The sequence below is a fragment of the Periplaneta americana genome, chromosome 6 (genome assembly GCF_040183065.1).
Source record: "Periplaneta americana isolate PAMFEO1 chromosome 6, P.americana_PAMFEO1_priV1, whole genome shotgun sequence".
NCBI classification, from domain to species: domain Eukaryota; kingdom Metazoa; phylum Arthropoda; class Insecta; order Blattodea; family Blattidae; genus Periplaneta; species Periplaneta americana.
In genome coordinates, this window is record NC_091122.1 from 177,062,245 (window position 1) to 177,085,236 (window position 22,992).

Consider the following 22,992-nt stretch of genomic DNA (forward strand, 5'->3'; position numbering starts at 1 on the left):
TACAATAGGCTGAAAAGGAATCCCAAGGTAGGTTTATTCTCATTCTTGCTTATATTTTTTATTCATTTAACTAAACGATAACAGCTCCCTGTATCAACAGGCTGCCACAAAGACAGAGCATATTGTGCAATAGGCAGTTGGAAGTATAAATAATATACATATGTTTAAGTTGAAGGGAGTCTTATAGCAACGACAAGAAATGACTGAATAAATAAGTAGCTACTAATTTTATTTGAAGATCACTGTTGACTGTAGAGATGGTTGCGGAGTATAAATATTGATCCTCTCAGAGCTGCAAGAACTATGTCATCAATTGCCTTCCTCTGTAGGCCGAAGCGTTGCCAGGTCTGGAATAGTTCCACGCGTTCCAACCATAAGGCCTATTACTTCAATTTGTTGTAGACCATATTTGTCCATGAAATATGGAACGGTACTTACATAGATGTCTTTTCCCCCCCCCCCCCCCTATTTACATTTTCAGGTATATAACTTATGGTTACCAGATTTTTTTCATAATTTCTGGAGACAGGTATTGTTTAAAAAAATATTTTATCATATCCATTAGTTTGTCTGCCATTCACTAAAAATTGTTTTTACACAATTTAAAGAATTAAAATATTGGTACTCAATCTATTTACAGACTACTCGTAAAACTACAGTCCCCCCCCCTCCTCCCAATAGAAGAGTGAGTTTTTTAAGCAAGTCTTCTCTAGATTCAAGTTTTTCAACAATTTCTAAACTTATTCTGGATTTTTTAGATGTCCGCGTCATGTTCATTGAAGATACTGTTCCCAATGAAGCATTACTCCCAGGACACTGAGATAGTTCAATCAAATCCTGAAGTTGTGTACAGGCAATCGTTTTCTCAAAAAAATAAAATAAAAATTCCACTCCATTTTGATCAATGAAAAGCATTTTCTTCTTTCCATTTTGCTATTTTCTCTGCAGTCACATATTTCTTCAAGCAAGAAATTTCATCAAATGATCTTCATCGAGGTCAAGTCCATCTACATTTCAAGAAAAATAATGGACTTTTCATAAAATTAATGAGAGACACTAAGGATTCTGTTGACACTTCTTCTAAAGATGCCCAAAAGTTGCTTAATTGATGGTGGAATAAATGTATCTTCTTTCCTGGAGTTTTCTTTTGTTAACATCGATAACAACGAAAGGACGTACCTCACCTTCAGTTTTGATTGTTGATCATGAAAAAGCAACAAAGTTGCACTAGGAAAATTTATCACAGCAATGTGCAAGGATCATTAAACCATATTAATAAACTGTGAAATTTAATAGCGTTTTCATTATCCTAGATTGGTAAATTATTTTACAGTACAAGATTCTTTTTGCAGGAATGGTTTGAAATTGGTTTCAAACCGATTCTTGCTAAGCATGAGGTTGGAACAGTTTTCAAAGAGTTGTCAAATCATCAGAAAATCGCTACATAAACAAACCTTGTAAGTTCTGAACATCATTGAGTGTATTTATATTTTAACAGAACTTATGGTAATTCTCCAGAAGAACTAAATCAAAGGAGGTACCATTTTTCTTTAAAAATTGCCTATTATGAATAGTATAGAGCAGTGGCATTCAGTACCTCCTAAATACATTTTTTTTTTACCTTCGTGCTCCCAAATTGCATTGCAATTATATAAGAAATAACAAAAGATTATGATTGATGTATGCAAAATCAATCAATTATTATTATTATACATAATATAGTTATAAGTGCAATAATAATATTAATGGGTTATGAAAAAAGGTTACTGAAGCAAAGAAAAACAAAGAGTTGACGTTGTAACAGAAAATATGTAAACCGCAGTAATTATCAACAACTATATTAAATACTAGCCGTACCCGTGCGCTCTGCTGCACCTGTTAGAAATAAATATAAAGTAATTACATAATTAAAATAGGACGTTTGATCCAGGGAACAACTTTTACAACAGCGCAAGATAATCTGCTTCGCTCATTACCCAATTTTTTTTGCATTGCACTTATTGCATATATATTTTATGTATTTTAACACGATTCAATTGAGCATAGTTAAAATTTGAATTATAAAATAATGGATTGCTAAGCTAACACACTATTACTGCATACTAAATCAATACACTCTCGTTGTTCGTTAATTCTCTGAAATTAAAATGAATGTGTAACTTACATAAACATTATTTTAAGAAATACAGAAAACGAATATACAGAATAGCCTATCAAATTTTCTGTGCATAAGAAGCTATTTTAATCTTACCTGTCCTCGATTTACTCAGACGTTGCTGTAATAACATTATAGCATTATGTCCATCTAGAGAAACTACACTTTCCAATGGTGAATTAATAATTAATTATACAAATCGGTTAATTTATCTTCTGATATTACTTCATGCAAACACAGAAACATTTTCTGTAGGCTATGTTTAATAGCTTTCGATTGTTGCTGTCCAAGGCCCCTTATAGACGAAGTCATTTGTTTTTTAATTCATAACACGGCCTTAGATGGCAGTTATTTTAATTTTAAAACTCATTTATCTCATTAAATATCAGTCCTATCAAAATTTTTCAAGGAATAAAACTTATCGCAAATTATTTTTAAAGAAACGTTTGTTATGTAACATTTTTCACAAAAATCAATAATAAGCGAGATATTTCGATTTATTTAATTCAGGCCCCCTTATAACCCCCCTTTTAAATAATGTATTTTGAATGCCATATAGCCTAAAATCTAAGTTACAACGAACTTAATTTATATTCCAATTTTCATCGAAATCCGTTCAGCCATTATGAAAAGGTAACAAACAGACAGACAGACAGACAAACAAAAATTTCAAAAAAGGGATTTTCGGTTTCAGGGTGGTTAATTATATATGTTAGGACCAATTATTTTTGGAAAATCGAAAATTACCAGAAAAATTTCGGCTACAGATTTATTATTAGTATAGATGTAAGTGTTTTTACATACATTATGAGACACGTATATCGTTGTTACAGTGGTACATGCTGATGAGACATGCAATTCAAATACTTAAGTTTGCTCGAGAGGTTCAGGTGAAAATTTTTGGACAGTGGGTGTTTAGGGACCTGGACTGCAACGGCAAGAAAGCAATTTTAGTGCTGGTGGAGGTACAAATTTCTGGACACTGTGTTTGGAGACTTGGACCACACCAGGCAAGAAAACATTTTTAGTGCCAGTGGAGACAGATTTTTTATCAAAGGAGGTCGTATTTTGATATTATATAAATGGTGATCTATTCGCTCATGACGTCTGATATGGACAATATTGCAGCGATACATCCATCCATTACTACATACAACAGGTGAATAGTTCTAAGTTATTCTGTGGAAAGTATTGGGAACTGGAAAGTAAAACCACGTGTATAGTACTTATACTATAAGTAGGACGTAAATTGTTGAAGAAAAACTAGTCCCTCTCTTGGTCTAGTTCTTCTGTAAAATTTATATATTTGTACGTATGGTACACTAGAGCGGAGCCATAATAATGGGTTTGTTTCTGCAGTGAGTTTGTGACGATTTGACAACTGTTCAACCTCAATCATTGTGCATGATAATGACGGTCAGTTTGAAATTAATTTTAAAATTTCAAACCATTCATGCACGAACACTCATGCACTGTAAAATAATTTACTAATCTCGTATATTGAAGATATAATTAAATTGCGCAGTATATTTTAATAACTCCAAACGGATATAGGAATGTGTGAAGCACAAAATTGAGATGAAACAATCAGTAAAACTAATAGGCCTACAATTTGAAGACTGCCAAAAGTGGCCCAATCCTTGAAGTTGATGATAATATTGATGTCTTTGATGATGACTTTAATAACCAAATATAGATAAGCATGGAAACATGAAATATTAATGTAAATAGCATGTATGTGTGTCAGTCCAGTGAATAAAAGTGAAGCATAGCTATTTAAATACGCACGCGTTAGTGTGATTTGAGATTGTTTTATACTTCATCCGCAAATTTTCTGATTGTCAGAAAATGTTTTTTTTTTTTTTGACGTATTGATGTGCTGCTAGAAAGCTTTACTTTAATCAACAAATAGAGTTTGAAGTTACCGCTGCACGAGCAGTAGAGTCAATGTGCGCATGTCCGCGCACATGATGGTAGGAAACTAGCACGGCCGACTTGATGCTCGCTTAAAAGAGAAGCGAAGAGCGAGCATTAAGTCGGCCGTGAAATGAAAAATTGCTGCAGAAACAAATAAAATTTCCTACACAACAAAACTTCTCTTGTATTGGTCGTCGTAGTGTACCTGTTTTGCACAGTGAAGATCAAGAACTGCAAAATCACTGAAAGAATATTGCCGTAATTAGAGATGAATCTGAAAACTGAAATTATGGATGCTAATACCCTTTAAGCACTTTCTCTTATTTAAAAATTGTTGGCAACACTGATTAGTAAGTAGATCCATCTCCATGTAAGTTTCAGGTAATTGTGTTTTGTTTTGATGTTTGTAAATGGCTGTGTTGTAAATAATTGTGAGTTATCGTCGAGTGTGAACTTTTATAAAATATTACTTAGTATTAAAACATAATTCACGGGAATATACTACAACATGATTATTGGGTTGACAGGAAATCTTCGTCCGTTCACCGGTTTTAGGTGTTTCAATGAAAGTGATTGGAAAAATCGCCACACATTATTTTGTAACTTGTAAATAATATCAATGAAATATTTAACATAATTGGGTGAGTTTTCAGAATACATATTAATGACTTGTGGGTGACTGACTTTTGTTTTGCTAACTGACTCTGATTATATGACATATCTTTAAGTTTGTGCATGTTTCTTATGCATGAAGGTTATGAATATCTGTAATTCTCCAGAACAACTACACTAAAGGAGGCACATCTCTCTTCCGCCTCTACTAATTGCCAACATAACATTAAAGAGAGGTCCAGGACCAATAAATATGGAAATAGTCCGTTGTCTTAGTATTTCACACTAAACTTCTCGCATTATTAATAATAAATGGAGACGGAATGTGTCTTGTTTGGTATAGTTCTTCTGGAGAATTATACTGAAACATTGGGAAAATCGCAAAGAACAGAAGCCAGAACATATTACACGATAACTAATAATACAATTCTAAGCAAGAATGACAACATGAATAGTCTATCAGACATATTCAAGTTAATGATGTAAGTTAGAGATGTTAAGACACATTATTGTGATAAGGGTCTATTAACATATGTGAAATTTTGTAGCCTCTAGACAGATAATTCAATTTCTTTGATGAAAATCCTTTCGCATACTCTCAATTCCATTTTTTTCATTGCGTTCAATCTATCACCAAGGTTCAAATTCAAGGTAGGTCTATTTGTGTGAACTGCAGACTATAAATGTTGATTCCCTTAAGCAAAGCTTAAAATTGTTTTCTTTGGCAAGTAGTACTGCATATATGTCTTCATTTTACGTTGGCTGGCTCTGTTAATTATGACATTGTTAATTATCTACATTTACGCTACCAAAACGAGGTAGGATATATTTACATACTTGGCTTCTAGCCAAGTCATACGTACTGTAAACAAAAAATAAATTTACGGGCAACACCAATTTAGCACCGAAATAAGGGTAGGGGTAGGAGAAGCGGACCCATATTTATATAACATATTTTCATCTACATGTGGGAAATATTTCCCTAAGCATACCTTTTTGTTACATCCTGTATCATTGAGTGTAGTGGTAGCACCATACAAGAATTGTGAGGGAAACCACTACTTGAAGCATTTGATGAAATAACTTAAATAAAAATAAAATTAATATACACAGATTTGAGATTATACACTCAAATTAAAATTTTATTGGTTTGTTAGTTGAGAAAATGTAATTCCATAAACATGATGTTTATTTTCTCAGGGTCTTGGAGCTACATGTTATAGTGGAGACAAAGCATGAGACAATCAAGTATATTGAATCAAAAGGTGAATAATTATGTGAACCTTAACTCGCAGTAAAGTTACACGAGGTTTCTGAAGGCACTCCTTAACAATGTGAATGTGAACTGCTTTGATTGTTGGTGATCGTAACCATTAGAAACTAATCATGGCTTTGATTTTTTTAATATTACTGGTGTGTGATTTTGTGGACGAGTAGCATACTCTCATTCATTTACTTTGTGGACCAGTAATATATCCGTAGCCAGCAACCATGTTGCCTAGTATGCCCTTAATATCTACTCCATGTAAAGAGCTTCATGTTCTGGCTGAAACTAACCTTGACGGTCATCCACAAGTGGATATGTCACCTGCATCAGGCTCTTTACTGCATCACCTTTCACCTTCACAAGATCAAAATATGCTCACTGGAATGGCTAACGAGAGTGAAGATCTGGATCATATCTCATCAAAAGCTTTGGATTTGAGTGCTCCAGCTAATATGTCTCCAAAGAAGTCCTCCCCATTAAAGCATGTTACACCTATCCTTAAGAAATACAACTGCCATCGCCAAGGGAAAGGAAGTAAAAAAGTTCCTCTAACTAACAAAGGAATTGTTGGTGATCAGGTAAGACATTGTAACTTTTTATAACCATAAACATTTGAAGTTTGTTCGTGTAAAATATCTTGATATTAATGTGTATCTATTCCATGTTTGTACATAAGAGTACCATACAGTGAAACCTCTCCTTACAGACACCCCCAAGATACGGACACTCCTCATATACGGACAGATTTTTATGTCCCAACTGAAATAATATAGAAATAATGATAAATTTAACTCTCGTTTACGGACATTCTCAGACACGGACACGGACAGCTGTTTCACAGTCCTAAAGCTTGCTTTACCTCCTAACTGCGGACAGAACTTGGTTTTCAAGACCTAATGTGTTGCAAAAGTGGAAAATTTAGTTTCTAGAACTGTACAGAAATTCCTTATCATGAGAGAAGACAATAAGGGTCTCGTAGGCTACCACTAGCCCCTTGTTAGCTAGAAGCAGATGGATAAACAAAGTCATAAAATGTAACCTGTCTGATGAGCCCAAGGTTTCCGCGATTGTGAAATTGTATTCGACACATGATAGGACTAGTAGGATTATTCTCTTCACTTCAATCAGTTGTTCTGTTTCCAGAGACATGGCACCTGAACATAAAGATTAAGTTGAAAACTGTAAATTACAGTGCTACATAACTGTAGACCTAGAATAAAGTTGCATGACACAGTACTGTATTTTCCTTTTTCGGTCTTATCTACTGTAGTTCAAAGTTGCAAAGAATTTATTGCAGTATACTGTATTTAGAATTAAACTACAGTAATACATTTCATTTAAAGAGTGAAGGGATACATAATGCATATTACAAATTTATTATTAGGTTGGGGAGCCTCCCTCCCAATAAAGGACACCTACCAGGACAGATTGTTACGGCCCTTCGATGTCCGTAACTGAGAGGTTTCACTGTATATACATACTCGTATAAAGGCCACCGGCGTGGTTCAGTTGGTTAAGACGCTTGCCTGCCTGTCTGAAGTTGCGCTCAGGTGCGGGTTCGATCCCCGCTTGGGCTGATTACCTGGTTGGTTTTTTTCCGAGGTTTTCCCTCAACCGTAAGGTGAATGCCAGGTAATCTATGGCGAATCCTCGGCCTCATCTCGCCAAATACCACCTCGCTATCACCAGTATCATCGACACAAAATAACTTAGGTGTTTATACAGCATCGTTAAATAACCAACTAAAAAAATGCTCGTATAAAAACGCATGACTAGCATCAGTTTCATTCTTCTTTGTATGTGCACACGGATATACAGGGTGAACCAAGTAATGTAATTAATTTCAGGGGCTTATTCTTTGAAATTTAAAACAAATTTTGGTCGTTTTTGCTTCCTTTGGAGATAAAAATTGTTTTATATAAAGCATTTCATAGCGTGTTTTGGGAAACCCATTGATTTAATTCCTAACATGCTGTATCAATTTAAGTATTATGATAATAAATGATTGAAGGAATTTTAGTTTTGTCCTTTAAATGTGCAGATATTCGATTCAAACAAATGTAACATTTTAAAATTCCTTTTGAGAACGAAAGGCTGCCGGGTAGCTCAGTTGGTAGAGCAGCTGGCTACGGACTGGAAGGTCCAGGATTCGATCTCAGGTGGTAACAGGATTTTTTCTCATTGCCAAACTTTCAGAACGGCCCCGAGGTTCACTTAGCCTCCTATAAAATTGAGTATCAGGTCTTTCCCTGGGGTAAAAGGCAGTTAGAGCGTGGTGCCGACCACACCACCTCATTCAAGTGCCGAGGTCAAGGAAAGCATGGGGCTCTACCTCCATGCCCCCAAGTGCCTTCATGGCATGTTACGGGATACCTTTTTTTTTTTTTTTTTGAGAACGAAAAGTTACATTTGTTCAGATCAAATTTCTGCATATTTAAAGGACAAAACTAAAATTGTTTCATTCATTTCTTATCATAATACACAGATTTCTTAATCTGAAAAAGATCCATCAATAACCAAGGTTGTGGGTTCAATCCGGGGCCAGGTCGATGGCATTTAAGTGTGCTTAAATGTGACAGGCTCATGTCAGTAGATGTACTGGCATGTAAAAGAACTCCTGCGGGACAAAATTCCAGCACATCCAGTGATGCTGATATAACCTCTGCAGTTGCGAGCATCGTTAAATAAAACATAACATTTTCCATCAATAACCTGAAAGTACTGCCATTTTGAAACTACAAGCCCAGGTTTAAAACTTTTTATGCTCGACCATGCCGAAATGTAGTAATTATACACCTGGTAGCAGTTCTTTAATGCATGTCTTTAAAGTACACCTATTCATTAAAGTTCAGGTTTTCGATTATTCTCGGATATCCAATCGAAAGACAATGAGGGAAACGTCACGGAGGTTGGAAATCCAATACTGTCGCAGAAGGTTATGTTCTGTTACTATAATACTTAACGTTAATTGTAAATAATATTCAAATAAATTCAATTTGTCATCTCGTTTTTCAATTCTAAATCAATTTCCAGGTAATATCAAAATTAGTTCATGTTATTCTGTAGATTGTAACAAGGTCAATGACATTATTGTTCCTGGGAAAAGATCAATACTTTCGCGTCTGCGCACATCTCACAATTTACGAACGATGCACAAGGTCGTATGACTCGCTTGCGCTTGTTTCATAAACAAACATATTCGCGTCTTAATTACTATCATTATAGGCTCGTTGCATAATGTACTATTACACCTCATATGCTTTATTAAACGTAAAATATTAAAAATATGCATTATGCATGAATTTATCCTTCAGAAGGTCAAAACATGCAAATATTCATGGAAAAGGTTATACTTATTTCGACTGACTATTTACAAAGCTTCACTAGTGCAGCAAGCTTGTACAGAAACATGCGTTTGCATGATGCTGAAGTTGGGTGAAACTGATATTAGAATGATAAGAAAGCTCTGAAATATATGAATAAATTACACAGTGAAAGCTGGTTGTATTTTATTTTTATTAGGTGCTGGTACTGGTATAAGAAAATAAGGTTTATTTTTCAGAGTGACTTTTGATTTAAATTGGAATGAGATACATTGATACCAAGAAAATTGTATACGTTAGTATTATTGAATATGATTTCTTTCACAGTCTCCATTGCACTCACCAGAAAAGCAGTGTCTTCGAGCAATTGCTCCTAAACCTGTTATGGTTGTATTTACACCTTCACAGCAGGAAGGCTGCCAGCAATCAGATACGTAAGTTAAATCTGAAATTTGTTACAGTAATTTAAAATTGAAGACTGTTTCTGCCAGTCAAAAAATATTATTGACTTAATATTTCGTTCTCCCTGCAAAATTTGTAGTGTCTTGTGGTGATGTAGCTGATAGTTTTAGCATAAACAGAATTACATGATCTGCAAATTATTCCGGCAATTATAATTGAACTAATTTTGTATGGAAAATTCCTATAGAAGTTGTATAAATTGTTATGCCTCATAAAATAAAATAAATTTATATCACTTTTAGGCCTTCGTACAGGATTAAATAATCTGCATTTTATATTCAATGACCAATCATCTTAATACATTAGGGAGACAGTGTATTTCTTTCATCTACCATCATATGGTAGTACCTGAATGACATGGTTACGTTTCTCTATGCAACATCACAGAAACGTAATCATGTCAATCAGGTACTATCATCGTGTGGTAGATGAAAGAAACTCACTGTCCGATATTACCCGATGTCCGATACTACCTGACTCTCCCCTAAAACTTCTTTGTAAATTTCTCACACATTTTTCACACTTGCACGTTTTTTTTTTCTGAAGTCCTTGCAAAATTCCTATAATTGACGATCCAACATGTTAAATGTGCTAAGTGCCAAAAACAACTTTCTGAGATATTGATGAAAAACACACTGCGAAATGCATGTTGAGATACTTATAACATAGTTTTTTGGCACAAAGAGTCACTTACAGTTGAGCTATGACAAAAACAATTTAGTTTCATCTTGTATTGATTGTTCCGATAAGCTGACTAATAAAATTCAATTAGACCGTCTCTGCTTATCTGTATTACAATTATAATTTATTGATGTCTTACATTAACGTTTTCTGTACCTCAGTGTACCATCTTCAGATGTATTTATGATACTAAATTTAAATTTAAACCTGGCTGATAGGTACATATGTTGTGGTCTTTGGATAGTGTGTGTATGTGAATATACATACTATACCCATACATGTTTACAGTGGTTACATGGACCATACAACACTTATATATTATCGATTGTTAAAACATTCACAGATCATCAACTGACATTAATAAACTTTATAGCTTACTTTAATAAAATCGAGACGTTTGAGATGGGCAGGGCATGTAGCACGTATGGGCGAATCCAGAAATGCATATAGAGTGTTAGTTGGGAGACCGGAGGGAAAAAGACCTTTAGGGAGGCCGAGACGTAGATGGGAGGATAATATTAAAATGGATTTGAGGGAGGTGGGGTATGATGATAGAGACTGGATTAATCTTGCACAGGATAGGGACCACTGGCGGGCTTATGTGAGGGCGGCAATGAACCTTCGGGTTCCTTAAAAGCCATTTGTAAGTAAGTAAGCTTACTTTAAATTGTTCGCAGAAAGCAAGGCTTAACTGGAGCCCGGGGAGTGATAAACAACAACCAAATGATATTGTAAGTTAAAACATAAGAAGTGATTTAGTCAACTCACGCACAAAACTTCCATCAAAGTGTACGTTACGAATATTCAAAATTTCAAGTGCTCCAATATTATGTGTGTTTATCATCGAACAAACAGTGTGAAGAATCTTCAAGATTTATTTATACTCAACGATACAGTGCAATTAATCCACATCAAATAGGCAACGACAGTTGCCCAACGAACAGTCATGATAAACATCCATAAAATTCACAGTGTTAAGTATTTAGATAACGTCATACATACTAGGTTCAAAAAGTTCCCGGAATTTGCTAGCATCATAGAAACAACGTACCTTAAACACTATTCTACAGCATTTCCTTCAAAATAGTTGCCTTCCGCAACAACACACTTTTGCCAACACGTGTAGAGTTCCTGGAAGCAGGCCTGGAAGCCATTTTGTGAAACCCATCTTAGTGCTCTCGTCGCGTTTGCGATAACCTCTTCAGCATTGAATCTCCGTCCTTTCAGATGACTTTTCAGACGGGGAAACAGAAAGTAATCAGGTGGTGAGAGATCAGGAGAGTATGGTGGGTGATCCAAAGCAGTTATGTTGTGCCTGGCAAGAAATTTTTTACAATAATTGCGCGATGAGCAGGTGCATTGTCATGCATAAGGAACCAGTTGTTTTCTACCCACTTTTCTGGACGTTTCCTTCTCACTGCGTCCCAGAGGCGACGGAGGGTTTCTACGTACAATTCTTTCGTTACAGTACGACCTTCTGGAATGAACTCATGGTGCATGAGACCCTGAGAGTCGAAGAAAACTTCCAACATAACTTTGCTTTAAGTGAGCTTAAATGCGACAGGCTCATGTTAGTAGATTTACTGGCATGAAAAAGAACTCCTGCGGGACAAAATTCCGGCACATCCGGCGATGCTGATATAACCTCTGCAGTTGCGAGCGTCGTTAAATAAAACATAACATTTAAAATAACTTTGCCTTTGGAAGTGTGCCTAGGAAATTTTTGCTTCCGAGGAGATGTTTTCGATTTCCACTCAGATGACTGTCGTTTAGGGACTGGGTCGTACAAGTAGCACCAGTTTCATTTTGTTTAAGAAATCACCATCTTCAGCCATACTGATCATGTCCCCAGCAAAACACAGAACTTGATGTTTGTACTTTGCTCTGTGGACATAATTACAAAATGCGACGAACAAACGAAACACTATGATAAACAATTGCCTACAACTCAAAACCAATAATTGCCATTATCAACAAACTTTAAGGAAATGACATCATGAATGTTACCAACAAAACAAATGTATAATATCCCTTGTTATATATTAATACGAAAAATGGTAGTAAAATTCCGGGAACTTTTTGAACCTAGTAGTAGAACAATGACCACAAGTTTGTTAATTGATCTTAATTGATTGTTTTAACAATCGATAATATATAAGTGTTTTATGGTCCATGTAACCACTGTAAACATGTATGGGTATAGTATGTATATTCACACACACACACTATCCAAGACCACAACATATGTACCTATCAGCCAGGTTTAAATTTAAATTTAGTATCATAAATACATCTGAAGATGGTACACTGAGGTACAGAAAACGTTAATGTAAGACATCAATAAATTATAATTGTAATACAGATAAGCAGAGATGGTCTAATTGAATTTTCATTACTTAAAGACAATTTAGTATGATAGTCTCATATGGATGTTCCTCCCTTAGATTGAATAAATTTTAAATTTGAAAAATCGGCACTTAGCACATTTGCAATGTTAGGTCTTCAATTTCCATGCTGATTTATTTTCGTTATACGTTTTTCGTTTATATGTTTTTTTTATATATGTTGTTGTTGTTTTCTAATGCCAGGCGTTTGACAGTAAAGTCATTTGACCTCTTGAACCCCAATATTTTTCAAAGATATTATCATGGTCAGCCACTGAAGCACAGATTTTGAGGTGTTCCGAATCCATTTCTTGGTTTGAGTTGCACAATGGGCAATTAGGGGACTGATATATTCCAATTCTATGCAGGTGTTTGGCCAAACAATCATGGCCTGTTGCCAATCTAAATGCAGCTACAGACGATTTTCGTGGTAAATCGGGAATTAACTGTGGATTATGATGCAGAGAGTTCCATTTTTTCCCTTGAGATTGTGTTATCAAATTTTGTTTGTTGAAGTCTAAGTATGTAGATTTAATAAATCTTTTCACAGAGTAATACGTAGATTTAATAATAAATGATTGAAAGAATTTTAGTTTTTTATATTTATACAATCGTATTTTAAATCCCAGGAGATACGAAATGTCATTTTTATAAATCAATTTTGCTCGAAATTAAGTTTGTCATGAAAATCTAAGATCGCAAAAATATAGTACATGTTCTTTGAAATTTGTGGAAATTCTAAGCTACCCATGCTTGCCTCTAACAGTCTTGTATCCTTTACTGTTACTGTTTTAGAAACAGTGAAATATTTTGTAATACACCACGAAGTAACTGAATAAGTTACGGAAGAGTTATTACAATTTGAAGGCATGATTTATTCCTAAGGAGAAAGCAATCCAAAATACGTACACTAGTCGCCTGGAATCTGAAAGCATAGCGGCTGTTAACTTCACCTGTAAAATAGAGAGTGCGCAAGTGCGAGCATATACTACCTGTACTGCTTCTACCCACCACGTGACGTCACTTATGCTTGCAGATCCCAGGCAGGAAGTGTAACTTTATTGTAAAATAATCACATGTTAATAAATGAAAATCAAACTGGAAGAAAAGGTAAGTCAATGTCGTAAAATTTTGTGGATTGGAGTTCCAAATGTAATATATCTGTCAGCTGTGGCTCTAAGGAGCTAAGATTTTCTACAAATAATCTTACATTCTTCAAGAATGTGTTATAAATTTGAGTACTGTATTACATATAGACACAAATATAACATTGTAAAATTCCTTTGAAGAGCAAAAAGTTACACTTGTTTGGATCAAATTTCTGAATATATTTAAAGAACAAAACTAAAATTTTTTCAATCATTTATTATCATAATACATTGCTGTCTTAAATTGACTGAGCATATTAGAAATTAAATCAATGGCTTTCCCAAAACACGCTATGAAATGTTTCATATAAAACAATTTTTATCTTGAAAAGAAAGTAACAAATTGTATTAAACAACCCCCTGAAATTAATGATATTACTTATGTTTTAGTCTTTATATTGGTGGCACATTATGGTGTACTTAATTTCTTTCCTTGAATGTTGTAGTTGTGAAAAATCTGTGGGGGATTCAATGGAAGTGAAGGAAGAAATGGCTGCAGTAAATGATAATGGTGATACCTCAGAAGCAAAGAAAGGTACTAATAGCACTGAAGTGGACAAGGTACCAGAAGAAAATGATGCTTCATCGGGAAAAAAGGTAAAATTGTTGTCAACTGTACTTATGAGATTACAAATTGCATTTTTCTGATATATTAAGGAACAAAATTTGATGTTGCATGTTACTACAAAGAATATAATATATGTGAAGAATTTAAATTAAATGCAGTAGGTATTTCCAGCCTTATACTGAGAGAAAGAAGGAAAATACAGTAAATATGTAAAGTTTTCTTTTTATCCACTCCATTGGTCAGGATTTAATATAGAGTAGGCACCGTTACACCTGTTTATTTTTTCTGCAAAATAATCTGTGTATGAAAAATATATCCATGATACTTGTATGACATCTGGTGGACGTATTTCCAAGTGTGATCCTGGTAGGAAACATCTATCGAACCTGAGGGAAACCATGACAGATGGAAATTCCTAGCTATTTTAAGAGTCACAAGATGGTGAGGCGAATATGAGAGTTTTCAGTGTGGAGGAGAGACTTGTGACTTTCATGTAAGTCATGGTAACTACATACTGGAAAAACCATGAGAAACATCATGCAGGATTTCAGGGTTGGCTTTGTAAGACATCACCAAGCAGAGATAACTTATTGAAGTGGGAGAGAAGTTTTCAGCATGAGTTGTGTTAAAGACGAGAAGTAAAGTTGGAAACTGGTGTTGCCGTCGCGGAGTCATTGGATGGATTGGTGATGAAATCGACAAGAAAATGTGCCACCAAGTTGCAAGATCAACAGTGCAGTTGAATGTTGAGCAGTGATGTAATTTAATTATTTATTTAGATTTTTTTCATTCTAATTATTCGTTAATTTGGTGAACCTTTTTTAGATTTTTTATTGTAAAATAAGTTATTCAATTGTATTTTGAAAAATATTCCTAATGTATCAAATGTGTATGTATGTATTTATTAACACTACAATTGGGTATACACCCTGTGGCAGTGATATATAATATACAATAATACCATTATAATTCTACAATAATTACAGCAATAAAAGAAAAATAAAAAAATAAAATAAAGTAAATCTAAATTTATTTCTAACTATAAATAAATAGATGCAATAAACCTAGGACTATAAATAAAAACTATTCTATAATAACGTCTACAATAAGCAAAAGTAAACCAAACTTATAAGTACTTCTATTTCACCCAACTATTACCAATTTAAGTAATTACATATCACCTTACTTAATTACAAATCAACTTAATTAATTACATATCAACTTAATTAATTACATATGAACTTAATTAATTACATGACACAACTTAGATAATTACACTGCACCTACAATTACATTTTCAGTCTAATCTTCTCAACCTTTTCTTAAATGCATTGATTTTGAGAGGACCACCCTGAAAGACTGCCGGAGGTAAGCTGTTCCAGTCTACTAATATGCCTTAAGTGTGTTTGTAATAGGCCTATAATGTCAATTAAATGTTCCAAAAATTAAATTTACTGATTACCAGAACTTCAGATACTGGCATATAAAATGTTGGCATTTTTTAAGTATAGAAGACAGACCAGCACTTTGTAGGTGAAATGTATCTTTATTAATCCATGAGCAAATAAACCAGAAACCTCAATTTTAACATTACTCCTTCCATCAATCTCCTGAAAAAAAAAAATCTTCGGAAATTCTAGAATATATATAGTATGCTGTCTTAAATATCTCTTGTAAGCCATATTATAACAACATCTCCCTGCTTGTATTGTAATAAAGTTACAATATTAAAAACTGTGTAATGTGTCATTTTTATCTTATTTATATTGTGACTTTTATTTCCACTCAACAATAGGATTTTATTCTTCCAACAATAATTCCTTTCTACAATTCGCCTTAAGCGCTCTCGTCAACAATTGGATTTTCACTCAACACAGTATTCGTTATAGCACTCCACCGACGACAATGACAATTTACTTGGACTAGTGCGAACAACAATGAACTGCTAATCTTAACTAATATTTACAAAGCACTATTTACAAATCAGAACTATCAGTTCTCAGTTCACAGTTCTTCTAGCTCAGTCACTCGAGTTCACAGTATCTCGAACCACAGACCTTCAGAGACAGTTCACTGTACTCGAACTCAGGTCCCTCCAACTGCGGTCCACTGCACTCGAACTCAGGCCTTCGGATGCTGGCACAGTTGCGGACGCACACTCAAGTCGAACTCCGGTACACAAGACTGGCTAGCTTGCTCTGTTCACTGGCTTACTCACTGAACTAATCATGAATGACACACACACTCCTTTGCGTCCGTAATTTATAACCGCAGCAACGTAACTGAGAGACTTCGAATTCGCGATTTTTCCACTTCAACGGGCTTCTGGAAGAGTCGGGAAGGTCCATTCCCCCTTCACTCCGTAAGCAGCTGGGCGCGCGATCTCCCTCGCCGCGTAGGCCCTTTCCCCTCTCTCCGCCGCGCTGTCCATCAGTGCTCCGTGAAGCCCGCGCGATCTGCTCTCTTGCGGGACGCTGGTCGTGAGTTCGAATCTCACGTCGCTGTCACAATATGTTTTACAGTGAAGAAATGATTTCAGCCATTAGTTAATAGAATGTAGTAGTAAGACAGTTAAAATGCACAATTATAAGAAAGAACAGTCATTAGTTTTATATGTCATTTCACTTCAAGCAGTTACATAGAAAACTATACAAAGTGAATTGTAACTAATGTCATTAATTTGAGATATTTCAAACAAAGTTGAATGCAGTTTTGCTCATTCTTGTTTCCTTTTCGAGATAAAAATTGTTTTATATGAAACATTTCAGAGCATGTTTTGAGGAAACTATTGATTTAATTCCCAATATGCTCAACCAGTTTAAGAAAGCAGTGTATTATGATAATAAATGATTGAAAGAATTGTAGTTTTGTCCTTTAAATATGCAGAAATTTGATCTCAACATATGTAACTTTTCGTTCCACAAAGCAATTTTAAAAAGTTACATTTGTTCAGATCGAATTTCTACACATTTAAAGGAGAAAACTAAAATTCTTTCAATCATTCATTATTATAATACACTGCTGTCTTAAATTGATTGAACATATAGGAAATTAAATCAATGGCTTTCCTAAAACTTGCTATGAAATATTTATGTAAAACAATTTTTATCTCGAAAAGGAAGCAAAAACGAGCAAAATTGTATTCAACTTTTTTATTTGAAGTATCTCAAAGAATCTGAAATTTGTGACATTACTTTTCAATAGATGTTTTTTTATGTGGTATTCAGTCATGAAGTGATACTTTTATTGGAACATATTAGGTATGTTGAATTTTGTTTCAGATTTTCCATTCCTATAAATACAGTACATCTCCAAAACAGCAGCATGAAGGCTGAAACTAACTTCCTTTATAGGTTACCAAGAGAACCCACTGTTGGAACTCTTACAACCTTCTATTCTTGAGGACCTGGATCAATTAATTGAAATAGCCATTTTTAGTGATCCTGATGAGCACATTTTCATCTTCATGTCTGATGACGAAGATGAATTGCAAATCTTTCTTCATAGCTGCTGATGAAGCTTGTACAGCAAATGGCCATGAAGAAAAACTTCTATTGTAAATTCAGGTTATGAAATTTCAAGTTTTTTCAGCCATATTCACAGCAGTGAATGTTTTCCCAAGGAAATAACTTTGAATTGCTAAACCATCTTATTTTCTTCATGTGCCATTTTGTCTATTTCTCCAGTCAAACTGTTGATCTCAATTTTCTGTGTTGTTTTATGTTATGAAATTGTTGTAGGATAATGAAGATGAGATTAAAGCACTTATGTTAGCAAGTACGACTATTCGCTCTTCAAAGAGTCGTGCTACCAACCCCATGAAAAAGAAAACAAAGCAAATGAGAGATATGCAGTCAACATTGGCTTTGTTGCAACCAGAAATACCAGAAGTGAGAGAAGAAAAGTCTTATGGTAATTTTAACATTCACTCATTCGTTCGGAAATTCTCTGATAGTGTTTTGTTACTTGGCATGAATATTATATTGCATCAGAAAGATAATGTGATAAAATTGCTGTCCTTAGCACACAATCATTTTTCATCTCCTAGATATGTGAATATGTTTAAATAATTTACAGCTGGTATAAAGCTGGGTACCTTGACAACAAACCTGATAAATTCGTCACTCTTGTAGAATTCTGTGAGAAACTTACTTTTCTGAAATGTTCATGGTGCAAAGTTCCACTCCGTTTTTAGCATTTTTATAACAATTTCCACTACTGTGATCAGTACAGCGAGTAATTTTAGGTATGCTTACATTTTTTTATAGAATATTTTATAGTCAATTTCATTAATATTATATTGTATGTTTGTATTTATTCACACTGCAAGTGGGTAAATATCAGGTGCAAATGGGTAAATACCTGATACAGTAGAACCTCGATTATCCGTCACCCTAATAACCGATTGTCGTATTATCCGATTTTTTTTTTCTGGCATTTTTTTTTTTTGCTGCAGAAAAAATATGAAGTACTGTACAATATGTTTCTAGGTAGTTTTCCGAAAGTACCTTCACCCTTACCAGTATATACGTACTTAGAAGCCACCGGCGTGGCTCAGTCAGTTAAGGCGCTTGCCTTCCTGTCTGAAGTTGCGTTCGGGCGCGGGTTCAATCCCCGCTTGGGCTGATTACCTGGTTGGGTTTTTTCCGAGGTTTTCCTCAACCGTAATGTGAATGCAAGGTGATCTATGGCGAATCCTCGGCCTCATCTCACCAAATATCATTTCGCTATCACCAATCTCGACGTTAAATAACTAGTAGTTGATACAGCGTCGTTAAATAACCAACTAAAATAAAATAAAACAACGTACTTAGAAATGCTTCGCTGTCGGCAACAGAAATAGTTACTTGTAAAATAGTCACTATCTGCTTTCATAGAAATTACCCCAAGAATTTTCACAAACCCGTGTACCATTCAGATCTTATCCTTATTATTTGAGTAGCCGTATGTATAATTTCTATGCAAAATGTCTTCCACAAGTGTCAAAAGAAAACGTATTGTGTTAATTATCGAAAAAATTACAAATATTTGAGTCCACACCTGTGGAGTAACGGTCAGCGTGTCTGGCCGCGAAACCAGGTGGCCCGGGTTCGAATCCCGGTCGGGGCAAGTTACCTAGTTGAGGTTTTTTCCGGGGTTTTCCCTCAACCCAATATGAGCAAATGCTGGGTAACTTTCGGTGCTGGACCCCGTACTCATTTCACCGGCATTATCACCTTCATATCATTCAGATGTTAAATAACCTGAGATGTTGATACAGGGTTGTAAAATAACCCAATAAAATAAAAATAAAAAACAAATATTTGAGAGGTTTGAGAAAGGAGAAACTGTGGTTAATGTTGGTTCAAAGTACGCGAGTACAACTGAAAGCGATTTAATAAAAAAAAAAAAAAAAGATAAGGTATACAAAGTATGTAAATCTCCAACATGGGACGTATACTATTCTTGTATTTCCACAGACAATCAACCAACCAACAACTCTTGGTTTTAAGAAGCCGTCGTTGACAACCGAACTTTTAGTGAACTCCTGATCTGCTACAAAACACGTTAAACACAAGACCATGAAATCACAAAATTGTAGGCAAAAGTATTATGCACTTAATTTATGAAAATCTTTTATGATATGGATTATTCATTTTTTTGGATTAACCGTTCAGTCCACCCCCTTCATTACGACGGATAATAGAGGTTCTACTGTATGTCATTTTCATAACTTATTATTTAAGAAGATTTTTACGTACGGTATGTAGCTAGACGAGATTTATTGCCTGATATGTCTAGCAAATAGCACTGTTTGCATTGGCTGTTTAGGCTTCGGATTGAAGAATTTGAAAAAAATCGTATTTTGAAAACTAGGCCCTTTCAGGATGTAAAGATTTATAGTGAGGTTTCTTATTTCAAATGAAACTTATGGGGGAAAAATCTTTTTTAAAATCCATTATCACTTGGTGAGCCTTTCTTGTAAGATAATTCTCATGAAGAAAGGATCTACGATTATTTGAAATCACACGACAACCAACCACTTAAAGTTCCCCACAACTATAGGGATTCATCTTTTTCGTTTATTGATACATTTTTATTTGCAAGATATCATTTTGTTCTTCTTTAATGATTAGCAATTTAAATTGTAAATGGGAAACTACTAAATTCTTGGGCGTTACATTTGATGATTGTTTGTCTTGGAGACCCCATTGCACAAGTTTAATTTCTAAACTCAATAGCATTTCTTATCAAATCAGAATTTTGAGGACGATAAGAAATCACGATGTATTAATGTCTTATTATTTCGCACACATCGAGTCAAGGCTTTCATATGGTATTTGTTCATGGGGATCTGGAACCATGCTGAATGATATATTTATTGCTCAAAAGCGTATTGTCATATGCATAGCGGGCGTTGACAGTAGGACCTCTTGTAGGGAACATTTTTTACAATATAATATTCTTACTGTTTATGGTTTATATATTTTTAATGTTTTACAACTAATTTATAAAAATCTGTCTGATTTTCACCAAAATTGTGACTTCCATATCTACGATACTCGTAACAAAATAGTTTAACTATTCCAGCACACCATCTTACTGTTCTCCAACCAGGAGATCAACCGTGAAAGGAATGTGCTTACTATTGCGACATATATTGGAGCGAAGTAGATAGATAATATTATCGTTATAACGTCTGTTTAAAAACCATGCGCTCTCTTGCATTTGTTATTTCCTGTATGGAGAGATTAAAAGCCAGGAGATTAACAGTGATCTAATTTTATAACTAGGGTAGTATAAACATGTGTGTATCAATGTTATTGTTCGTGCTGTGACAGCAAGCCAATAGAGATATGAGTACCCACGTGTGTGACCTTATGACATCAACATTCATTCACTGCATTACTCCCTTTCGTCTCATCCAGCAGAGACTTTCTCGTGGTTGGAGCACAGTACAAACACTAGTAGAACCTATATGGTCTTTGGTATCAAAATGTACAATAGTTTGTCTGATGACATCAAATATACAAAAAATTCTCTCAAATTTAGGAATTATATAAAAACGAAATTAATAAAATTGTGTCCCTACAATCTTGAGGATGCACGCATGGGCCGGCCTTCGAAATGAATAATGTTTTTTATATTTGACTTATTTTAAATTAAATTGTAATTGTATATGTTGTTGTTTTCTAATGCCAGACATTTGACAATAACGTCATTTGACCTCTTGCACTCCAGTATTTTTCAAAGATATTATCATGGCCAGCCACTGAAGCACAGATTTTGAGGTGTTCCGAATCATTTCTTGGTTTGAGTTGCACAATGGGCAGTTAGGGGACTGATATATTCCAATTCTATGCAGGTGTTTGGCCAAACAATCATGGCCTGTTGCCAATCTGAATGTAGCTACAGACGATTTTCGTGGTAAATCGGGAATTAACTGTGGATTTTGATGCAGAGAGTTCCATTTTTTCCCTTGAGATTGGTAATTGTATATATTTGACCATGTCTATGCATATATTATGCCTTCGACAATAAAGTTCTACCTATTTTTTAAATTTCAAGTGCTATTATATTGAAGTATTTTATTATAAGATATGTTATGATTTTAATTATGTGTATAGGTTTTGCACAAGCATACTTTCTGAAAGTGAAGGAGAGACTGGAAGGTACTGATGTTTATCATGAATTCTTACACACGATGAATGAATTTGGAACAAGCATTGTTGATGTGTGTGACTTGTATAGAAAGCTGACAGCTGTACTGAATCAACATCCTGATCTCTCTGAGGAGTTCCTAGCTTTCTTACTGCCAGAGCAAGCTATGAAGTGTGGAAAACTAATGGAATACCTCATAATCACTAAAATGAAAGATTTCTTCCGGAAATTGGAGGTACGTAATATTTTCTTCCTTTCACACTTTGAATTAAAATATATCGATATTTATAGATTCTTATTAGTACTATGTTTGATTCTTTGCAGATTTTCTTTGCGAAGCAGCCGCAACAAATGCGTAAATTCTATGCCAATCTCTCTGCCCTGAGCAGTCAACCTAATGTGTCAGTTACAGATATACGAACAGCTCTTTTACCTTTACTGAAGGGTAACTCTTTCTTAGTAGATAACTTTTTGGAACTCTTGCCACAGGACAGGCCACCAGAGAGGTAAGTGTTGGTACATTTTAATCTTGTGAAAAAGTTATGATTTTGAAAATTTGGCGAAATTATCAGTTCCTGGGACAATTAAATTAATGGAAACTCGTGCTATGAAAATGAGAGCATTTACTATCGAAATATGAGATCCGTATTATTCAATTATACAACATTTATTAAGCTTGTCTGTTAAAATACCATTAGAAATATGATGGATTTAATAGTTTTTTATTAAATTTAATCAGTGTGATTGTATTACAAGAGAATACTCTTTAAAGTTGTAATCTAAAAAAGATGTTTTTTTGTGAAGAGATTTCATTTTGAGAACTAGTTTTATAAG

General features: G+C 34.6%; 1 protein-coding gene across 6 annotated transcripts in view; it reads left to right on the forward strand.

The window, feature by feature from the left end:
• Nucleotides 1-4,203: 4,203 nt before the first annotated feature.
• The window catches only part of LOC138702071 (GON-4-like protein), a 35,341-nt gene continuing 16,552 nt past the window's right edge, over nt 4,204-22,992 (forward strand). For 2 of the 6 annotated variants that reach the window (XM_069829607.1, XM_069829612.1), the window contains exons 1-7: nt 4,460-4,713; nt 5,885-6,529; nt 9,602-9,708; nt 14,396-14,546; nt 18,258-18,429; nt 22,125-22,393; nt 22,483-22,664. In XM_069829607.1, the coding sequence (XP_069685708.1) occupies nt 6,176-6,529; nt 9,602-9,708; nt 14,396-14,546; nt 18,258-18,429; nt 22,125-22,393; nt 22,483-22,664 (1,235 nt within the window). In that variant the 5' untranslated portion in view covers nt 4,460-4,713; nt 5,885-6,175. Of the gene's footprint in view, nt 4,423-4,459; nt 4,714-5,884; nt 6,530-9,601; nt 9,709-14,395; nt 14,547-18,257; nt 18,430-22,124; nt 22,394-22,482; nt 22,665-22,992 lie in introns of those variants that run through there. The other 4 variants (XM_069829608.1, XM_069829610.1, XM_069829609.1 and 1 more) reach the window with 4 other exon arrangements.